The 17,327-nt window shown below is 41.3% G+C and overlaps 1 protein-coding gene across 1 annotated transcript in view; it reads left to right on the top strand.

The window, feature by feature from the left end:
- LOC124880593 (Fc receptor-like protein 4) overlaps window positions 1–17,327 on the top strand; it is a 29,789-nt gene that overhangs the window by 11,174 nt on the left and 1,288 nt on the right. Inside the window, exons 7-9 of the mRNA XM_047385862.1 lie at window positions 985–1,083; window positions 15,312–15,446; window positions 15,551–15,586. Of these exons, the coding sequence (XP_047241818.1) occupies window positions 15,416–15,446; window positions 15,551–15,586 (67 nt within the window). The 5' untranslated portion in view covers window positions 985–1,083; window positions 15,312–15,415. The remainder of the gene's footprint in view (window positions 1–984; window positions 1,084–15,311; window positions 15,447–15,550; window positions 15,587–17,327) is intronic.

The following is a 17,327-nucleotide window of genomic DNA, read 5'->3' as shown; positions in this document are numbered from 1 at the left end:
CTATTGAAACTTCATGGCGTTATATAATTCCTGTTTTCTGAACCAGATTCATTGTGAGTGTCTTTGTTTTTAGAAACCACTGAGCTGTTATTGACCAACCAACAATGTGTCATTTTAAGCAACTGTAACGTGTGCCTTTAACTTGCTGGTTGCCATATCGCTGAGTCAATCCTTCAGCTCTTCGCTGTAATATACATTTATTACTCAAGGATAATGAATTGACCCAGTTAGACCAATATAATCTCTATTGGTCTGTAGTTGGTGTATATTGTTGGTAATAAGTGGTAAATGTTGCAGCCTCTGTGGTGGACGGGGGGCTGTAGTTTTCACTCTGAGGTTTCCAGTTTCCTGTTCACAGGTTTTAGCTAAATATGGGCCAGAGCATTTTCCACTAATAATATGATAAATACAGACTGAAGACAGGAACTGAAACACAACATTAACCTCCTACTAGAATTTAATGTTTATTCTATTCTATTATTAGTTGTTTTCACTCCTCCTAGTTTCATCTACAGCAAACCAAAGTTTCAGGACATTTTCTTTTTAATTTCTGGCCTTTTATGGCATTCAGAGCGTTTTTCAGTCTAAACCATTTTCTTGTGGTGAGGCCATGTTAAATAGGAGCTAGCAACTCATTGTCCAGGTTTCTAGAGTCCTATATTATCAAAGGTGTATGACAATCTAGTTTTAAACAAAAACTGTCAAGAATCTAATCATATTCTGTAACCGTTATGTCTAAACGTTATTGTAAATCATTTAAGTGTTACTTTGTAAATGTAATAGCTTTTTATTTCTTTTTTTTAATTTAACATTTATTTCTATTATTATTTTTTGCATATCGTTCTGCTTTTTATCTGGGCCAGGTCATCCTTGTAAAAGAGATGACTAATCTCAATGGATTTGTTTTCTGTAAAAATAAAGGTTTAATAAAAAATAATAAAATTACATTAATTAATGGAGTCTTTATGTACTTTCTTTGTACAGAGCGTGATCCAGCTGTGGTTTACTTTGCAGCTAGAAGAGAAGATGTCAGTTATGGAGAGATCGCCATCAGAAACAAGGGAAACAAGGCAAAGACCAAAGGTAGAACCGCTCTTCTTCAGCTCCTTCCTCACATCTTCCTCAGTGTTGGACGGTCCCACTGTCATTGCATGTTGCTCTATAGACGTACATGGTACTGTTGAGACAAACAGTAATGAGACAGGAGAAAGAAGTTGGTTGAACATGAAACAGGGAAGCAGAAACAGCCTAATGGCTAAATTTCTCAAAGATGAAGAGTAAATCAACCTAAAAGCAGAAGAGAATTGGTAAAATTAAAACTAAAGAACAGAAAACAAGAAAAGGATTTTATTTGTTTTGAAATATAATTCAGCTTTTAAGCAAAAACCTTATCATATTTTAGAGAAATCATTCCCTAAGCTGCATTTAAGCCCACGACTAATAACTTTGCTAGATTGAAGCGTAAATTTTACAGAACATGATACATCCGATGCTTGAATTGGCTCTAAAACTGGTTTTCAGCACATTTATTATCCTGGAATCCACCCGCTTCTCGATTTTATTGAAATACGCCACCATAATACACCACATTGGTCTTTTATGGTGAAATGTCAGATCTGGAGGCTTGGCCACGCCAACATGCTTAGTTGCTGCGAAACCCTACTCCCATTGAGCTGTTTGTAGGTTGACAAAGATCATTCATATCAGATTTGGTGCAAATCGGATCATTCATGGTTTATTTACAGCCAATCGTATGCAAACTGGGAGATACTGAACTTTGCAATGCTGCCACAGCTACACACTTTGATGCAGCAAAAAGCTTTTGAAAACTTTTGATCCCCAATGGCTTGAGAGTAAACTGAGTCATTTTAAAGTCTGAGGAGGAGTTCACTCAGACACGACGTGTGTAAACAAGAGGACCATGGTCCCAAAAGAACTTTTTGTAGGTTCTAAGATGTCACATATGTGTACTGGATTTTATAAGCCTCTATCAAAGCACGGCTTGAAGCTGATTGTTTTTAAATGTTCTGGTGGCTCTGTGGCGGAATTAGGCCACACCCTCCAAATATTTCACTGGACCCCTTTAGGGACAGGACTTAGATTGATTGTATTGACTTTGGTGCAGATCAGATGATATATGTGGAAACTAGAGACAAACGTATGACCATGGCGTGATGTCTTACTTCGCTGTGTTACAAACAAAGTTAGAGCAACTTGTTATCTTTCTTCTGTCACAAATTCAACTTCATTGGGTCAAGAAGGTCAGAGAGGGACCTCTCCAAGTAAAAAAGTGACTTTCTGTTCTCAGGGGGGTGGGGCTTTGATGATGTCAGCATTTGACCACATATGACTGTCGGGCCCAAAGGGGATCATTTATAATAAGTCTGGTCTCCTCCAGCCTTTCTATGTGACAGTTGCAGCTGTTTTTTTTTTGGAGAAAAGGCAAACTTTGAAGCCTGGCTTTGCCCCTCTAAACATGCTTAAAAACTCAGGATATTGAAAACTTTTAATCCTCCATGCCTTCAGGGCACACTGACCAAATTTGAAGGTGATATCTCAAAATCGCTAGGAGTTTGTTAAAATTCGATATGTATGAAACGTCAAAAACACCCGAAAATGAACCTTTGACCTAAAATGGCCGACTTCCTTCCGACCTCCTTCATTTTAACAGGCATTCCTTCAAGATATTTTTTTTCATGATTTGACGAGATCTGCCTGTGTAGCCCTGTCCCCCTTGGTTTTCAGCCACGTACAAGGGGCATCTAGGAGATTTTGGCCTGGTGACCGAAGGCCACGAGGGGCAGAGTGTTTAGTTATGAGCAAATAGTTAAGAGCTTGGCCATTTAGAGCCCATACATAAGGACAAGAATTTTAAAATGAATTCTTAACTCAACTGTGAGCCATTGTAAGGAGTATAAAACTGGGGTGAAATGGGAGAATTTACTCATTTTGGACATGAGGGTGGACAGCCTATCCAGTTGGTGAGGTTTAAAAGAAACATACTGCTGGATGTCATCTGCATAGATATGATAGGAAATATGACAAAATGTCCCAATGATGCCAGCTAATGGAGGGATATAAGATGAAAATAATAATAAGAAAAGGCCTGGAACTGGTCCTTGTGGGACCCCAAAGGTCAGAGGAGCAGAGTCTGAGGTAAACTTGTCTGACCTGAGGCTGAATGTCCTATTGGACAGATAAGAGGAGAACCAATACAACACTGAGCCAGAAATGCCAGACAGAGCCTTGACCCTATTTAACACAGTTGTGTGATCAACAGTATCAAAAGCTGCCCTGAGATCCAACAAGACCAAAAGGCTGGGCTTTAACCACTTTTTCAAATAATTTACTGAGAAAAGGCAGTTTAGATATGGGACGAAAGTTACAGGTAATAAATGAACATATTAAACAATTTTTATCTGAAAACGATACTTTAATTCATGCACAATCAGTCTTTAGATGAGGCCACTGAACAATAACTGCCATTTCAACCTGAAAAGACTCAAAAATAAGAGAAACACAGAGATGGCAACAAGATAAGTTTATTAGCTGATTTTTGTTTTCTTTTGGTGCTCGGACCCCGGTGGAAGACATGGATGCTGATAATGTGCTTGAATGAACATCTTAGGGTTAGAATTAGAGAAGTCTTCCCCCCAAAAAGCCGTGGACGAGGCCGAGGCTGAATATAAACGAAATGTTGGTTAGCATGAATGATGTGAAAGTGATAAGTGAATGGTAGGTTAATGGTTCTTTTTGTGCTCCTCTGGAGTCCCAGGTCATCAGACATGGCTCTCTAACCCTTTCTAGACTGATAGATGTCAGTGACTTTGTTTATCATCTGTTCTTGCATTTCTTTAGATCAGGGATAATTATTTGTGTTACATAGAAATGTTGGGGGAGTCTTTTTCATCTAGGGATGAATCTGTGTAGCGCTACTTAAAATGAGTAACTATACTGGGTATTGATTGGAATAAAGAAACTATACAGCCAGTGAAACTGTTGAGTTTACTGACAAAATGAAAATCTTTATTAGAAACACTTGTTTTGGATTTAATGAGGTGCTTAAAGACGTTAGGACTGGTTGTAAAGTTGAGCTGTAGAAACAAAAAGAATAAAGACAAATAAGAGAACATTCAGAAACATTTACCAGTGTCTTCACTTGCAGAACAACCAAAGCTTTTAAAGTTGTTCTTTAGTCCTTTTTCTGTTGCTTCATAGATGCACGGATGTTAAAGAGGAAGTGAAACCTCATCTTGCAGCTACCTGCGGGGTGAGACTGGTTGGGCCTCTCACTGGGGTCTAATCTTAGAGGTTCTTGATTTTGTTCAAGCTTTGAGAGTGTTGTTATTTTCTACTTTAAGGTGAAATGTTTCATCTCTGAAAATAGTCATGAACCTTGTGGTCTGCTTCTAAGTCCATGACTTATTTAGTGACTTGCTGCAAAGGTGTCAAGTTACAAACAACTAAACGCTGCTGTTTATCAAGTCTTCTTCAAAATGGTATAAAAACTGTTTTTAATCTAATGTGGCATCTCAACAGCAGTTGTAGTGTACAGTACAGTAATGAATGTTTGTTTGCAGTGAGTGACCCATGTGCAGTGTACTCACCTGTGGAGACAAATAACGTTAGATAAGGACAACATCAGCGGAAGCAGAACCAGAATTAAACTCTCTAAATCTATAGCTGCATAAATAATTATCTGCTTTTTTCTTTAAACACTGTGATTAAAAGGCCAACTGTGACTCCTAGAGTCAAATGATAAACCCAGCTTTGAATCAAACTTTGTTCAAATGACAGATCATTTGCATTTCTTCCCCATAAGAATGAGTCCCTGCTTTCTTTCTTTCACGAATTTCCCAAGCACCATTTCAATCGTGATTTTGTCGTCTTCCGCTTTATCCGGGACCGGGTCGTGCGGGCTGCACACTCAGCAGAGACGCCCAGACGTCCGTCTCCCCAGACACCTCCTCCAGCTCCTCCGGGGGGAGCTCAAGGAGTTCCCAGGCCAGCCGAGAGACATAGTCCCTCCAGCGTGTCCTGGGCCGTCCACTGGGCCTCCTCCTGGTGGGACGTGCCCTGAACACCTCCCGAGGAAGGCATCCAGGAGGCATCCGGTATAGATGCCCGAGCCACCTCAGCTGACCCTCTCGATGTGGAAGAGCATACTCCGAGCCCCTCCAGGATGGCCGAGCTCCTCACCCTATCTCTAAGGGAGTTCCCGGCCACCCTACGGAGGAAGCTCATTTCAGCCGCTTGTATCCGGGATCTCGTTCTTTTGGTCATGACCCAAAGTTTATGGCCATAGGTGAGGGTAGGAACGTAGGCCAACCGGTAAATCGAGAGTTTCGCTTTTCGGCTCAGCAATCCCTCATACTGAGCATGCATGTCGCGACAGTGGAGAGGAAAATCTCCCTTCTAACAGGAAGAAACCTCCAGCAGAAACAGAACCAGGGTCAGTGTGAGCGGCCATCTGCCATGACCGACTGGGGGGTTGAGAGAACAGAGTAGAGACACAAAAAAACACAGAAGCACTGATCCAGGAGTACTTTCTAAGGGAAAGAACAGTGAAACATTAATGGTTATAGCTCCTTTAGTGGCTTCATCTACAAGAGAAAGACAGCTAAGCAGATTAACTCTGAACTAGTTTTCAAGTCTAGAGGATGAAAGCACAGTAGAAGCTAGGCCAGTAGCTTTGTCTAGCAGAGACAGGTTTAAACACTGAAAGACAGGGCCAAATGGATTATCTGTATAACATGAGCATGGTTGCCAGCAGAAGCTTGGACAATTCCCCTCTCCAGAAAGGTGTCACAGGTAGACACATAGTCAGACCAGGTGTAGCTTCTAGGAAGAGAAAAGAAAGAGAACATAAAGTTAAAAGCTGAAATAACAGCAGAAAATGCAAAATTGGAGAGTAGTATGAGAATGTAGCGAAGAGAGTGAAAGTGGTCATTATGTCCTCCAGCAGCCTAAGCCTATAGCAGCATAACTACACAGATAGTTTCAGTTCAGATTATTTAGTTAAACGGCGCTTATTTACAACAATGTCGTCTCAAGGAACCCCACAAAGGGTCCCACTGATGGTCATTGTTATACTAAAAACCACAAGGATTGGGGATACCTCCCTCTGTCAGACTGATTATAACCATTGGAAAAGAGAGGGGGTCATACAGGTAGCAGAAATGGAGGGTGTGTTTGCACCTCAACCATAACTGAGCCAGTTTAGGCTAAACCTGACTCCCCCTTACTCCATCTAACAGGAAGGGAGGAAGGCTCCCTCCCTGATAAACTAAGCCCCTCTAACTATAAGCTTTATCAAAAAGGAAAGTTTTAAGCCTAGGCTTAAAACTAGACAGGGTGTCTGCCTCACGGACTAAAACTGGGAGCTGTTTCCACAGGAGAGGAGCCTGATAACTAAAGGATCTGCCTCCCATTCTACTTCTAGAGACTCTAGGAACCACCAGTAAACCTGCAGTCTGAGAACAAAGTGCTCTATTAGGAATATATGGAACAATCAGATCTCTGATGTATGATGGAGCTAGATCATTAAGGGCTTTATATGTGAGGAGGAGAATTTTAAATTCTATTCTGGATTTAACAGGGAGCCAATGAAGGGAAGCTAAAATAGGAGAAATATGATCTCTCATTTTAATTTTCATCAGAAGTCTTGCTGCAGCATTTTGAATCAGCTGAAGGCTTTTAACTGCATTTTGTGGACATCCTGATAGTAAAGAATTACAATAGTCCAGCCTTGAAGTAACAAATGCATGGACTAGTTTTTCAGCATCACTCCTGGATAGGATATTTCTAATTTTGGCAATGTTCTGGAGATGAAAGAAGGAAATCCTAGATTGGCCTAAAATAACACCAAGGTTTTTTACTTTATTACCGGAGGTCAATTTAATGCCATCCAGGTTAAGTGATTGACTAAGCAGTTTTTTTTTTTTGAAGACTCCGGTCCAAAGACGACAACTTCTGTCTTGTCTGAATTTAGAAGCAGAAAATTTAAAGTCATCCAAGTTTTTATGTCTTCAAGACATGCTTGTAGTCTATCTAACTGGTTGGGCTCATCAGGATTCATGGATAAGTAAAGCTGAGTATCATAAGCATAACAGTGAAAATTTATTCTATGCTGCCTGATAATTTGACCTATTGGAAGCATATACAAGTCCTTCTCAAAATATTAGCATATTGTGATAAAGTTAATTATTTTCCATAATGTCATGATGAAAATTTAACATTCATATATTTTAGATTCATTGCACACTAACTGAAATATTTCAGGTCTTTTATTGTCTTAATACGGATGATTTTGGCATACAGCTCGTGAAAACCCAAAATTCCTATCTCACAAAATTAGCATGTCATTAAAAGGGTCTCTAAACGAGCTATGAACCTAATCATCTGAATCAACGAGTTAACTCTAAACACCTGCAAAAGATTCCTGAGGCCTTTAAAACTCCCAGCCTGGTTCATCACTCAAAACCCCAATCATGGGTAAGACTGCCGACCTGACTGCTGTCCAGAAGGCCACTATTGACACCCTCAAGCAAGAGGGTAAGGCACAGAAAGAAATTTCTGAACGAATAGGCTGTTCCCAGAGTGCTGTATCAAGGCACCTCAGTGGAAAGTCTGTGGGAAGGAAAAAGTGTGGCAGAAAATGCTGCACAACGAGAAGAGGTGACCGGACCCTGAGGAAGATTGTGGAGAAGGGCCGATTCCAGACCTTGGGGGACCTGCGGAAGCAGTGGACTGAGTCTGGAGTAGAAACATCCAGAGCCACCGTGCACAGGTGTGTGCAGGAAATGGGCTACAGGTGCCGCATTCCCCAGTCCTGGGCTACAGAGAAGCAGCACTGGACTGTTGCGCAGTGGTCCAAAGTACTTTTTTCGGATGAAAGCAAATTCTGCATGTCATTCGGAAATCAAGGTGCCAGAGTCTGGAGGAAGACTGGGGAGAAGGAAATGCCAAAATGCCAGAAGTCCAGTGTCAAGTACCCACAGTCAGTGATGGTCTGGGGTGCTGTGTCAGCTGCTGGTGTTGGTCCACTGTGTTTTATCAAGGGCAGGATCAATGCAGCTAGCTATCAGGAGATTTTGGAGCACTTCATGCTTCCATCTGCTGAAAAGCTTTATGGAGATGAAGATTTCATTTTTTAGCACAACCTGACACCTGCGCACAGTGCCAAAACCACTGGTAAATGGTTTACTGACCATGGTATCACTGTGCTCAATTGGCCTGCCAACTCTCCTGACCTGAACCCCATAGAGAATCTGTGGGATATTTTGAAGAGAACGTTGAGAGACTCAAGACCCAACACTCTGGATGAGCTAAAGGCCGCTATCGAAGCATCCTGGGCCTCCATAAGACCTCAGCAGTTCCACAGGCTTATTGCCTCCATGCCACGCCGCATTGAAGCAGTCATTTCTGCCAAAGGATTCCTGACCAAGTATTGAGTGCATAACTGTACATGATTATTTGAAGGTTGATGTTTTTTGTATTAAAAACACTTTTCTTTTATTGGTCGGATGAAATATGCTAATTTTGTGAGATAGGAATTTTGGGTTTTCATGAGCTGTATGCCAAAACCATCCGTATTAAGACAATAAAAGACCTGAAATATTTCAGTTAGTGTGCAATGAATCTAAAATATATGAATGTTAAATTTTCATAATTACATTATGGAAAATAATTAACTTTATCACAATATGCTAATATTTTGAGAAGGTCTTGTATATAGTAAAGAGAATTGGCCCAAGTACTGAACCCTGTGGTACTCCACAATTAACCCTGGAGTTTAAAGATGATTTTTCATTTACATGAACAAACTGGAATCTGTCAGACAGATAAGATTTAGCCTAGACCTGTTCCCCTGATCCCTACAGCATATTCCAGCCTTTTTAAGAGAATATTATGGTCGACTGGATCAAATGCAGCACTGAGATTTAACAGAACCAGAACAGTCCATTATCTGAGGCCATAAGAATATCATTAGTGACTTTCAGCAGAGCTGTTTCAGTGCTATGATGAGCTCTGAAACCTGACTGAAACTCTTCAAACAGGTCATTGCTGTATAAATGTTCACACATTTGATTAGCAACAATTTTCTCAATAATTTTAAATAAGAATGGAAGATTGGATATAGGTCTGTAATTTATGAAGTCATCTCAATCAAGCGAAGGTTTCTTAAGTAAAGGTTTAATTACAGCTACCTCAAAAGCCTGTGGTACATATCCATTTACTAAAGATAGATTAATCATATCTAAAATGGGGCTGGTAATCAGAGGGAACACTTCCTTAAATAATTTGGTTGGGATTGGGTCTAACATACAAGTTGAAGGTTTAGATGAAGCGAAACGCAGCCCTTAAACCAGGGAGCTGGCCTCCTATGAATAATTACCTTCTTTTTCAAAGGGGCTGCATTGGCTAATGCACCACGCAATGAGAAAGTAACACTATGAACAAGAGAATCAGTTCGTGAAGGGGAAGAAACAAAATATTGCCCTCCATTGAGTTTTTCTGTCATGTTGAGGAAATTAAAAAGAGAGGAGAGATTCTTTAAAGGTTGTTACAACTGTCTGATAATGATCTACCATAATGAAATTTTCTTTCAGGTGTGGAGTACTCAGTTAAATTAAGCTCAAAGTTTATTAAGAAATGGTCAGACAGGACAGGGTTATGAGGAAATATTGTTATCAGAATCAGAATCAGCTTTATTGCCAAGTTCATACATACAAACAAGGAATTTGCCTCCGGTACACTTTGCTCTTTTGTTCTGTTTTTGCATTACAGAATATACAAATTTACAATTTACAATGTACAATGTACACATATCTAATAAAAAAGGTGCATTTGCAACATCTGTATGCTGTTGTTCTGTACTCTATTGAATGTTCAACAGAGAAACAGCCTGGGGGAAGAAACTGTCTCTGTGGCGGCTGGTTTTAGTAAACAGTGCTCTGTAGCGGCGGCCTGAAGGTAAAACTCTAAACAGTTTATGTGCAGGGTGTGTGGGGTCTGCAGAGATTTTGGCAGCTCTTTTCCTGACCCTAGACCTGTATAAGTCCTGGATGGAGGGAAGGTCAGCTCTGATTATTCTCTCTGCAGTTCTGATAATTCGTTGCAGTCTGGACTTGCCCTGTTTTGTGGATGAGCCAAACCACACTGAGATGGATGAAGACAGGACAGACTGAATGAGGGCTGTGTAGAAGATGACCAACAGCTCCTGTGGAAGGTTGAACTTCTTAAGTTGCCTCAGGAAGTACAGTCTCTGCTGGGCCTTCTTTCGAACAGTGTCTATGTGTGAAGACCATCTCAGGTCCTCAAAGATGGTGGTTCCTAAGAACCTGAAGTGGTCCACGGCCGATACAGTGTTGTTGAGGATGGTGAGGGGGGTGTATGGGGGTGGTGTTCTCCGAAAGTCCACCACCATTTCCACAGTCTTGAGTGGGTTCAGTGTCGTCTGCAAACTTAAGGAGTCTCACGGACGAATCCGATGAGGTGCAGTCATGTGTGTACAGGGAGAAGAGGAGTGGGGATAGAACACACCCCTGGGGGGCACCAGTACTTATTGATCTGGATCGGGAGAAGATACTCCCCAGTCTCACCTGCTGCTGTCGGTCTGTCAGGAAGCTGTTGATCCACTGACAGGTGGAGGCTGGGACGTTGAGCTGTGTGAGCTTCTGGTGGAGGATGTCTGGTATGATGGTGTTGAAGGCAGAGCTGAAGTCTACAAACAGGATCCTGGCGTACGTCCCTGGACGGTCGAGGTGTTGCAGGATGAAGTGTAGACCTAAGCTAACAGCATCATCTGCCGACCTGTTTGCTCGGTAAGCAAATTGCAGGGGGTCCAGCAGGGGGCCTGTGATGTCTTTCAGGTGCTTCAACACCAGCCGCTCAAGGGATTTCATGACCACAGACGTCAAGGCTACAGGCCTGTAGTCATTTAATCCTAGGATGGTGGGTTTCTTGGGCACCGGGATGATGGTGGATCGTTTGAGACAGGAGGGGACCTCACATTTCTCCAGTGACTTGTTGAAGATCCTTGTGAAGATCGGAGCGAGTTGATGTGCGCAGGCTTTCAGGCATGATGGGGAGATGTTATCAGTTCCTCCAGCTTTCTTTGTTTTCATGCGCTGAAAGAGCCTGTTTACCTCTTCCTCTGAGATCTTTAGTGCAGGCGGAGGATCTGATGGTGGGGGATTGGTTGCTTTATGGGAGGAATTTGTTCCTGAATGGGATGTAGAGGGGATGATTTGAGGTGTGAATGGCTTCTTGTCATGTCTGCAGTAGAAGCCATTCAGACGGTTGGCCAGGAGACGACTCTGTTCAGGATGGGTGGAGGGGCTCTTGTAGGCAGTCAGGTTTCTCAGGCCAGTCCATACAGCTGAAGTGTCACCAGTAGAAAGGCTGTTCTTAAGCTTCTCACTGTAGCTTATGTCTTTACACTCAATGCCATATGTCAGCACAAGGTCCAGAGAATGAAGACAAAAGTGGGTAGGTTTGTTAATGTTTTGAGCAAAGCCAATTGAGTCTAAGATAGCATTAGAAGCTATTTAAGACAGTTGAAGCAAACCTATGATGAAAATTACAGACCTCTCTCATCTTTCTCAGTAGGAGAACTTGCACAATCAGTGGTTGACTAAATACTTTTTGGCTTTTTGTGAAAATTTTAAATAACTGAAAGGAGCTGACCCATTTATAGTAACATAATCCTCTTGCTGCAGGCAGGTCTCTGAGACAAAATAAATGAATCTATTGTCACAAATGAAGTCATTAACTAACTCTCTTTGAAGAAAGAGATTTTATGTTCATAAAGCCAAATTATTATTATTATTATATTTATTTTATGTCTGAGTTGTGTATATCTTTATGAGGTTTTTTATGGTTTTCTCCTTTCAGATTATTTCTTAATCTATTCAATTTTGGCCATGGGCGAGACACTGTCTTAATACAGTAAAGGATGGGTAATAGTACAGAAGCTGCAGAGACGAGTGTTAAACTACAACCCTGCTTCCTGGTTTGAACCCTGGGTTGTCAGAGTTTTGGACAAATAAGTCTTAAAATCAGTCTTTATCTGACCCCTCCACTGAGGCCAGTTTGCCATAGGAGCAGTTTACAAGAAGGGACAAAGCAGACCGTACTTCTTGAGGAAGCTTAGGTCCTTCAGTGTTTGCAGCAAGATGCTGTATATCTTCTATACGTCTGTTGTGGAGAGTCTGATCTCTTCTGCCATCATCTGCTGGGGTAGCAGCATCAGAGCCAGGGACTTACAAAAGCTCATCAAGCTAATAAAAAGGCTGGCTTTGTTCTGGGGACTCCTCTGGAACCTCTGGAGATCATTGTGTAAAGAAGGATTCTTTATAAAATAAAGAACATTATGGAGAACCCTGAGCATCCTCTTCATGAGACTGTCCTACAACAACAGAGTGTCTTCAGTCAGAGGCTTCTTCAGATCTGCTGTAAGACGGACCTACAGGAGATCCTACCTGCCCACAGCCATCAGCATCTACAACGGCTCTTTGAAGAAACCTACATAATGTTTACCTTCTATTTGCTGGACTGTTTACAGCAAATCTTTACGCATGTTCGGGTATTAAGTCAATTTTAGTTTTGTCACGGAAATGAAAAATGTTTTTCCGGCAGCCGTGTTTAATTTAGTTTAAATGTTTTTTTGGTTTTAGAGGTTTCACCAGGAGCCGATGTTATCTACTCTTCAGGGAGATAGTCCATCAGTCACATCAGTGATGACCAGCTGCCAGCTCTCAACTCGTGCCTCCAGCACCTAACATCAGTTTACATCTGCAGGTTTTCCTTAGTAAATGCTTTCTATCAATCACTTCTTTGCAAAGAATAAGTTCTTCCTTTTGTTTTTGTCTCAAGATAATCTCAACAACTGTTTAGATTTTTTTTTTCTTGCAGACTTCTTTATTATCTTGTTTTGATGTTTCAAATGTGAACTAAACTTTTATGACCACAGGAAAATCTGTTAGTGTTTTCATCTCAAGAGTAAAAGGTGGAAAATTTGAGTGATTTCTCTGAGGCTAAACAATGCAAACTATTCTTCAGAGCAGTTTACAAAATTAAACCACAACAACAGATCAAAGGTTTCAACACCACTGAGAGGTAGAAGCTGTAGAAAAATATCCACGTATTGGATAAAAGTTGTCATTTTTCATTATTTTTGCTTTGTTTTTAATCAATGTATGCTTTCATGACAATAACTGAAAATAAAAAGTTATATTCATTTCAGATTTATAGTTTTTTGCGTGTTTCTGTTCTTTAGTGAGCTTCTAGCCCTTTTCCACTAGTCCTCGGTGAGGCCCTTTCCATTAGTAAATACTATGTGGAACCGGTACTATTCTTGGTACCTGGTTGGATGCAGTTCTAAGCGTGCCGAGTTGTGCTGAAAATGTGGTGTCAGAAGACTGATTCGCTAGACAGTGGAGTCACTGGTTGCTCATGCGTATTACAATATTACAATAACTAACATCTTCATGTGTAACACTGAGGACCTGGAAATTCAGCCACAACAGAGTAGTTAACCTTCTCAGTAAATGAATTGTTGAACTGAAGACGGGGTTCATATTCAGGGGAATTGTGAGCAAGAGATAATTGGCTCCACTAACCTAAAATGCTTAGAAATAGTTGGAGAGGCAGCAGGCTGAGAGCCCAGGGGAAACATCTGGTCTCTTGAAAACGGAAAGTTAAGGAAGAGAATCTCTTTCATGTTCCTCTCAGTCTGTGCAGCGTTCAACTCAAGGGGTCACAGACACAGAACGTCTCTACAAAATCCACAATCCAGAATCCAAAAGTGTGGTCAATAAACAGGCAATAGTCACTCACAAATAGGAGGATGTAGAGGTACTTAGGGTCAATGTCTAGATATCAGAATAGCAGTAAAGATCCGTCATGGACAAGGCAAAAAGGGAATAGACATAAACTTGGTCAAAGATATGGAGGCAAATGAGAGCAGGGAAAGAACGCTGGATTTCCACCGGCACAAGGCCAGTGTTTCACCTACCATTATCCAGGGGGAGCTCTGCCCTCCGCCAGCAGGACCACCCACCCCTATGGGCACAAATTCCAGTCATTAATATTTTGTGCTTGTAAATCAGACTGCGTGTTTGTGAATTAAGTTTTGTAAAAAAAAAAAGGCCGGGAGTTTCAGCTTTGTGCATGTGTAGATAGTCTTGGTCTGCAGCCTAGTATGATTGCTGAGTTCACACAAACAAACTGAACTAAGGGAGGAAACGAACTGGAATTTCTTTTAAATAGACCAAACATCTTAGGTGTAACAACACCCTGAAAACAAGAGAATGCTCAAGAGAAAAAGGACAAACCAAGATGTGACATTTAGAGTTAGAAACGCAGTTTGATGCAGAGCAGCAGCAGATGTCTTTTATTTCTGACCAAAGAGTCATTTGTACTGTTCTTTGAGCGCCCGGCTATGATTTGGTTTTGCGTGGTGTAAGGTCAGTTAGGGTTAGCGTTAACCCTAAGAGTTTTTCTCTTAAATGAAGAACAAAGGATTTGGTCAGAGCATGAGGTCAGAGAGAAGCTTTCAGAGGTCATGCCTAAGATGACAACACATCTGAATTTTTAAGTGAGTGTCCTGTTTAGCTGAGTGACAACCTAACCTTTATATTCCCGAGTTTCAGTTTTTTAATTAGGCGTTTAAATTATGTTTGTTTCCCGACAATGCATCCCTGAAGCTTAAAGAGTAATTAAACCCCAAAGCTACTTTTGTGTTGCAGATAAACTGTAGAAATTGGACCGTAAGTGTGCTATCTTTATGTTACTGTGCATTTTTTTACATTTTCATGTAAACTTCCTTAAATCTGCAATATGTGTCCTAAACTGTCTTAGTAGAAGAAAAGAATTATCACAAAATACTAACGTCCAAAGTAAAAACAGACAAGTAAGTCTTGATGATGTTTTTAAAACATCCCAGCTGTCTCTCTTTCTCTCCAAAGAAGCTGATTTCTCAGAAAGTGAGACTTTTCTTTTCAGCACCCACCACCCCCCACATCCACCCACCACCACCACTGTACAATACAGCTGGAATGGAGCAGCTTTGCTGCATCTAATGCAAATCCAGCTTGAGAATCCTTCATGATGTTCTTGAACTTTGGTAGAGTGGTTGATGTTATCCTCACATGTTTGAAGCCAGAAGGTTTGCAACAAAATCTAAAACAGTTGAGTAAAAGCAGAGATAATCTCCTCTACCTGCTGCTTTGTTCTCATGTGAGATTAAATGTGTGGGTTTGTCACCTCTGTTCTTGTATCTGAGTGTTTCCTGCTTTGTGCTGCAGAGAATAGCTCTCAGAGCCTCTGACATGTAGTGGACAGAAAAGAGGAAGAGGAGCTTTTTACTGTCTGTCAAACTGCTGTTGGTCTCATTTCATCCAGCTGCAGAATGGAGGGAACATCTGTCCACAGGCTGCTGGGTGAGTCTCATCTGCTGGATGTTTCTTGGTGTTTAAAATCCTGCTGCTTCTGCTCCTAAATCTGACTAAAGCTCCAACTGACCTGAGATTCATTTTTCCTTCAGCTCTGACCTTCCTGCTGTGCTGCACAACAAACCAAGGTCAGTAAACGTCTATCTGTCCCACTAATGTGGACCTGCCTTATTTTTTATAGTTTTACTTTTTATAATATTCAGTTTCATGTATGAGCAGATCTTAAAGAACCTAAAAAAGATTCACTCAGGTTTTAGATAATGTTGAGGGACATAAAACAGGAAAAAGTCTACAGGTCCTTCTCAAAATATTAGCATATTGTGATAAAGTTAATTATTTTCCATAATGTAATGATGAAAATTTAACATTCATATATTTTAGATTCATTGCACACTAACTGAAATATTTCAGGTCTTTTATTGTCTTAATACGGATGATTGTGGCATACAGCTCATGAAAACCCAAAATTCCTATCTCACAAAATTAGCATATTTCATCCGACCAATAAAAGAAAAGTGTTTTTAATAAAAAAAACGTCAACCTTCAAATAATCATGTACAGTTATGCACTCAATACTTGGTCGGGAATCCTTTTGCAGAAATGACTGCTTCAATGCGGCGTGGCATGGAGGCAATCAGCCTGTGGCACTGCTGAGGTCTTATGGAGGCCCAGGATGCTTCGATAGCGGCCTTTAGCTCATCCAGAGTGTTGGGTCTTGAGTCTCTCAACGTTCTCTTCACAATATCCCACAGATTCTCTATGGGGTTCAGGTCAGGAGAGTTGGCAGGCCAATTGAGCACAGTGATACCATGGTCAGTAAACCATTTACCAGTGGTTTTGGCACTGTGAGCAGGTGCCAGGTCGTGCTGAAAAATGAAATCTTCATCTCCATAAAGCTTTTCAGCAGATGGAAGCATGAAGTGCTCCAAAATCTCCTGATAGCTAGCTGCATTGACCCTGCCCTTGATAAAACACAGTGGACCAACACCAGCAGCTGACACGGCACCCCAGACCATCACTGACTGTGGGTACTTGACACTGGACTTCTGGCATTTTGGCATTTCCTTCTCCCCAGTCTTCCTCCAGACTCTGGCACCTTGATTTCCGAATGACATGCAGAATTTGCTTTCATCCGAAAAAAGTACTTTGGACCACTGAGCAACAGTCCAGTGCTGCTTCTCTGTAGCCCAGGTCAGGCGCTTCTGCCGCTGTTTCTGGTTCAAAAGTGGCTTGACCTGGGGAATGTGGCACCTGTAGCCCATTTCCTGCACACGCCTGTGCACGGTGGCTCTGGATGTTTCTACTCCAGACTCAGTCCACTGCTTCCGCAGGTCCCCCAAGGTCTGGAATCGGCCCTTCTCCACAATGTTCCTCAGGGTCCGGTCACCTCTTCTCGTTGTGCAGCGTTTTCTGCCACACTTTTTCCTTCCCACAGACTTCCCACTGAGGTGCCTTGATACAGCACTCTGGGAACAGCCTATTCGTTCAGAAATTTCTTTCTGTGTCTTACCCTCTTGCTTGAGGGTGTCAATAGTGGCCTTCTGGACAGCAGTCAGGTTGGCAGTCTTACCCATGATTGGGGTTTTGAGTGATGAACCAGGCTGGGAGTTTTAAAGGCCTCAGGAATCTTTTGCAGGTGTTTATAGTTAACTTGTTGATTCAGATGATTAGGTTCATTGCTCGTTTAGAGACCCTTTTAATGATATGCTAATTTTGTGAGATAGGAATTTTGGGTTTTCATGAGCTGTATGCCAAAATCATCCGTATTAAGACAATAAAAGACCTGAAATATTTCAGTTAGTGTGCAATGAATCTAAAATATATGAATGTTAAATTTTCATCATTACATTATGGAAAATAATGAACTTT

This window comes from Girardinichthys multiradiatus, chromosome 14, assembly GCF_021462225.1.
Source record: "Girardinichthys multiradiatus isolate DD_20200921_A chromosome 14, DD_fGirMul_XY1, whole genome shotgun sequence".
NCBI lineage: Eukaryota > Metazoa > Chordata > Actinopteri > Cyprinodontiformes > Goodeidae > Girardinichthys > Girardinichthys multiradiatus.
This window is presented reverse-complemented; position numbering and strand designations above follow the sequence as displayed.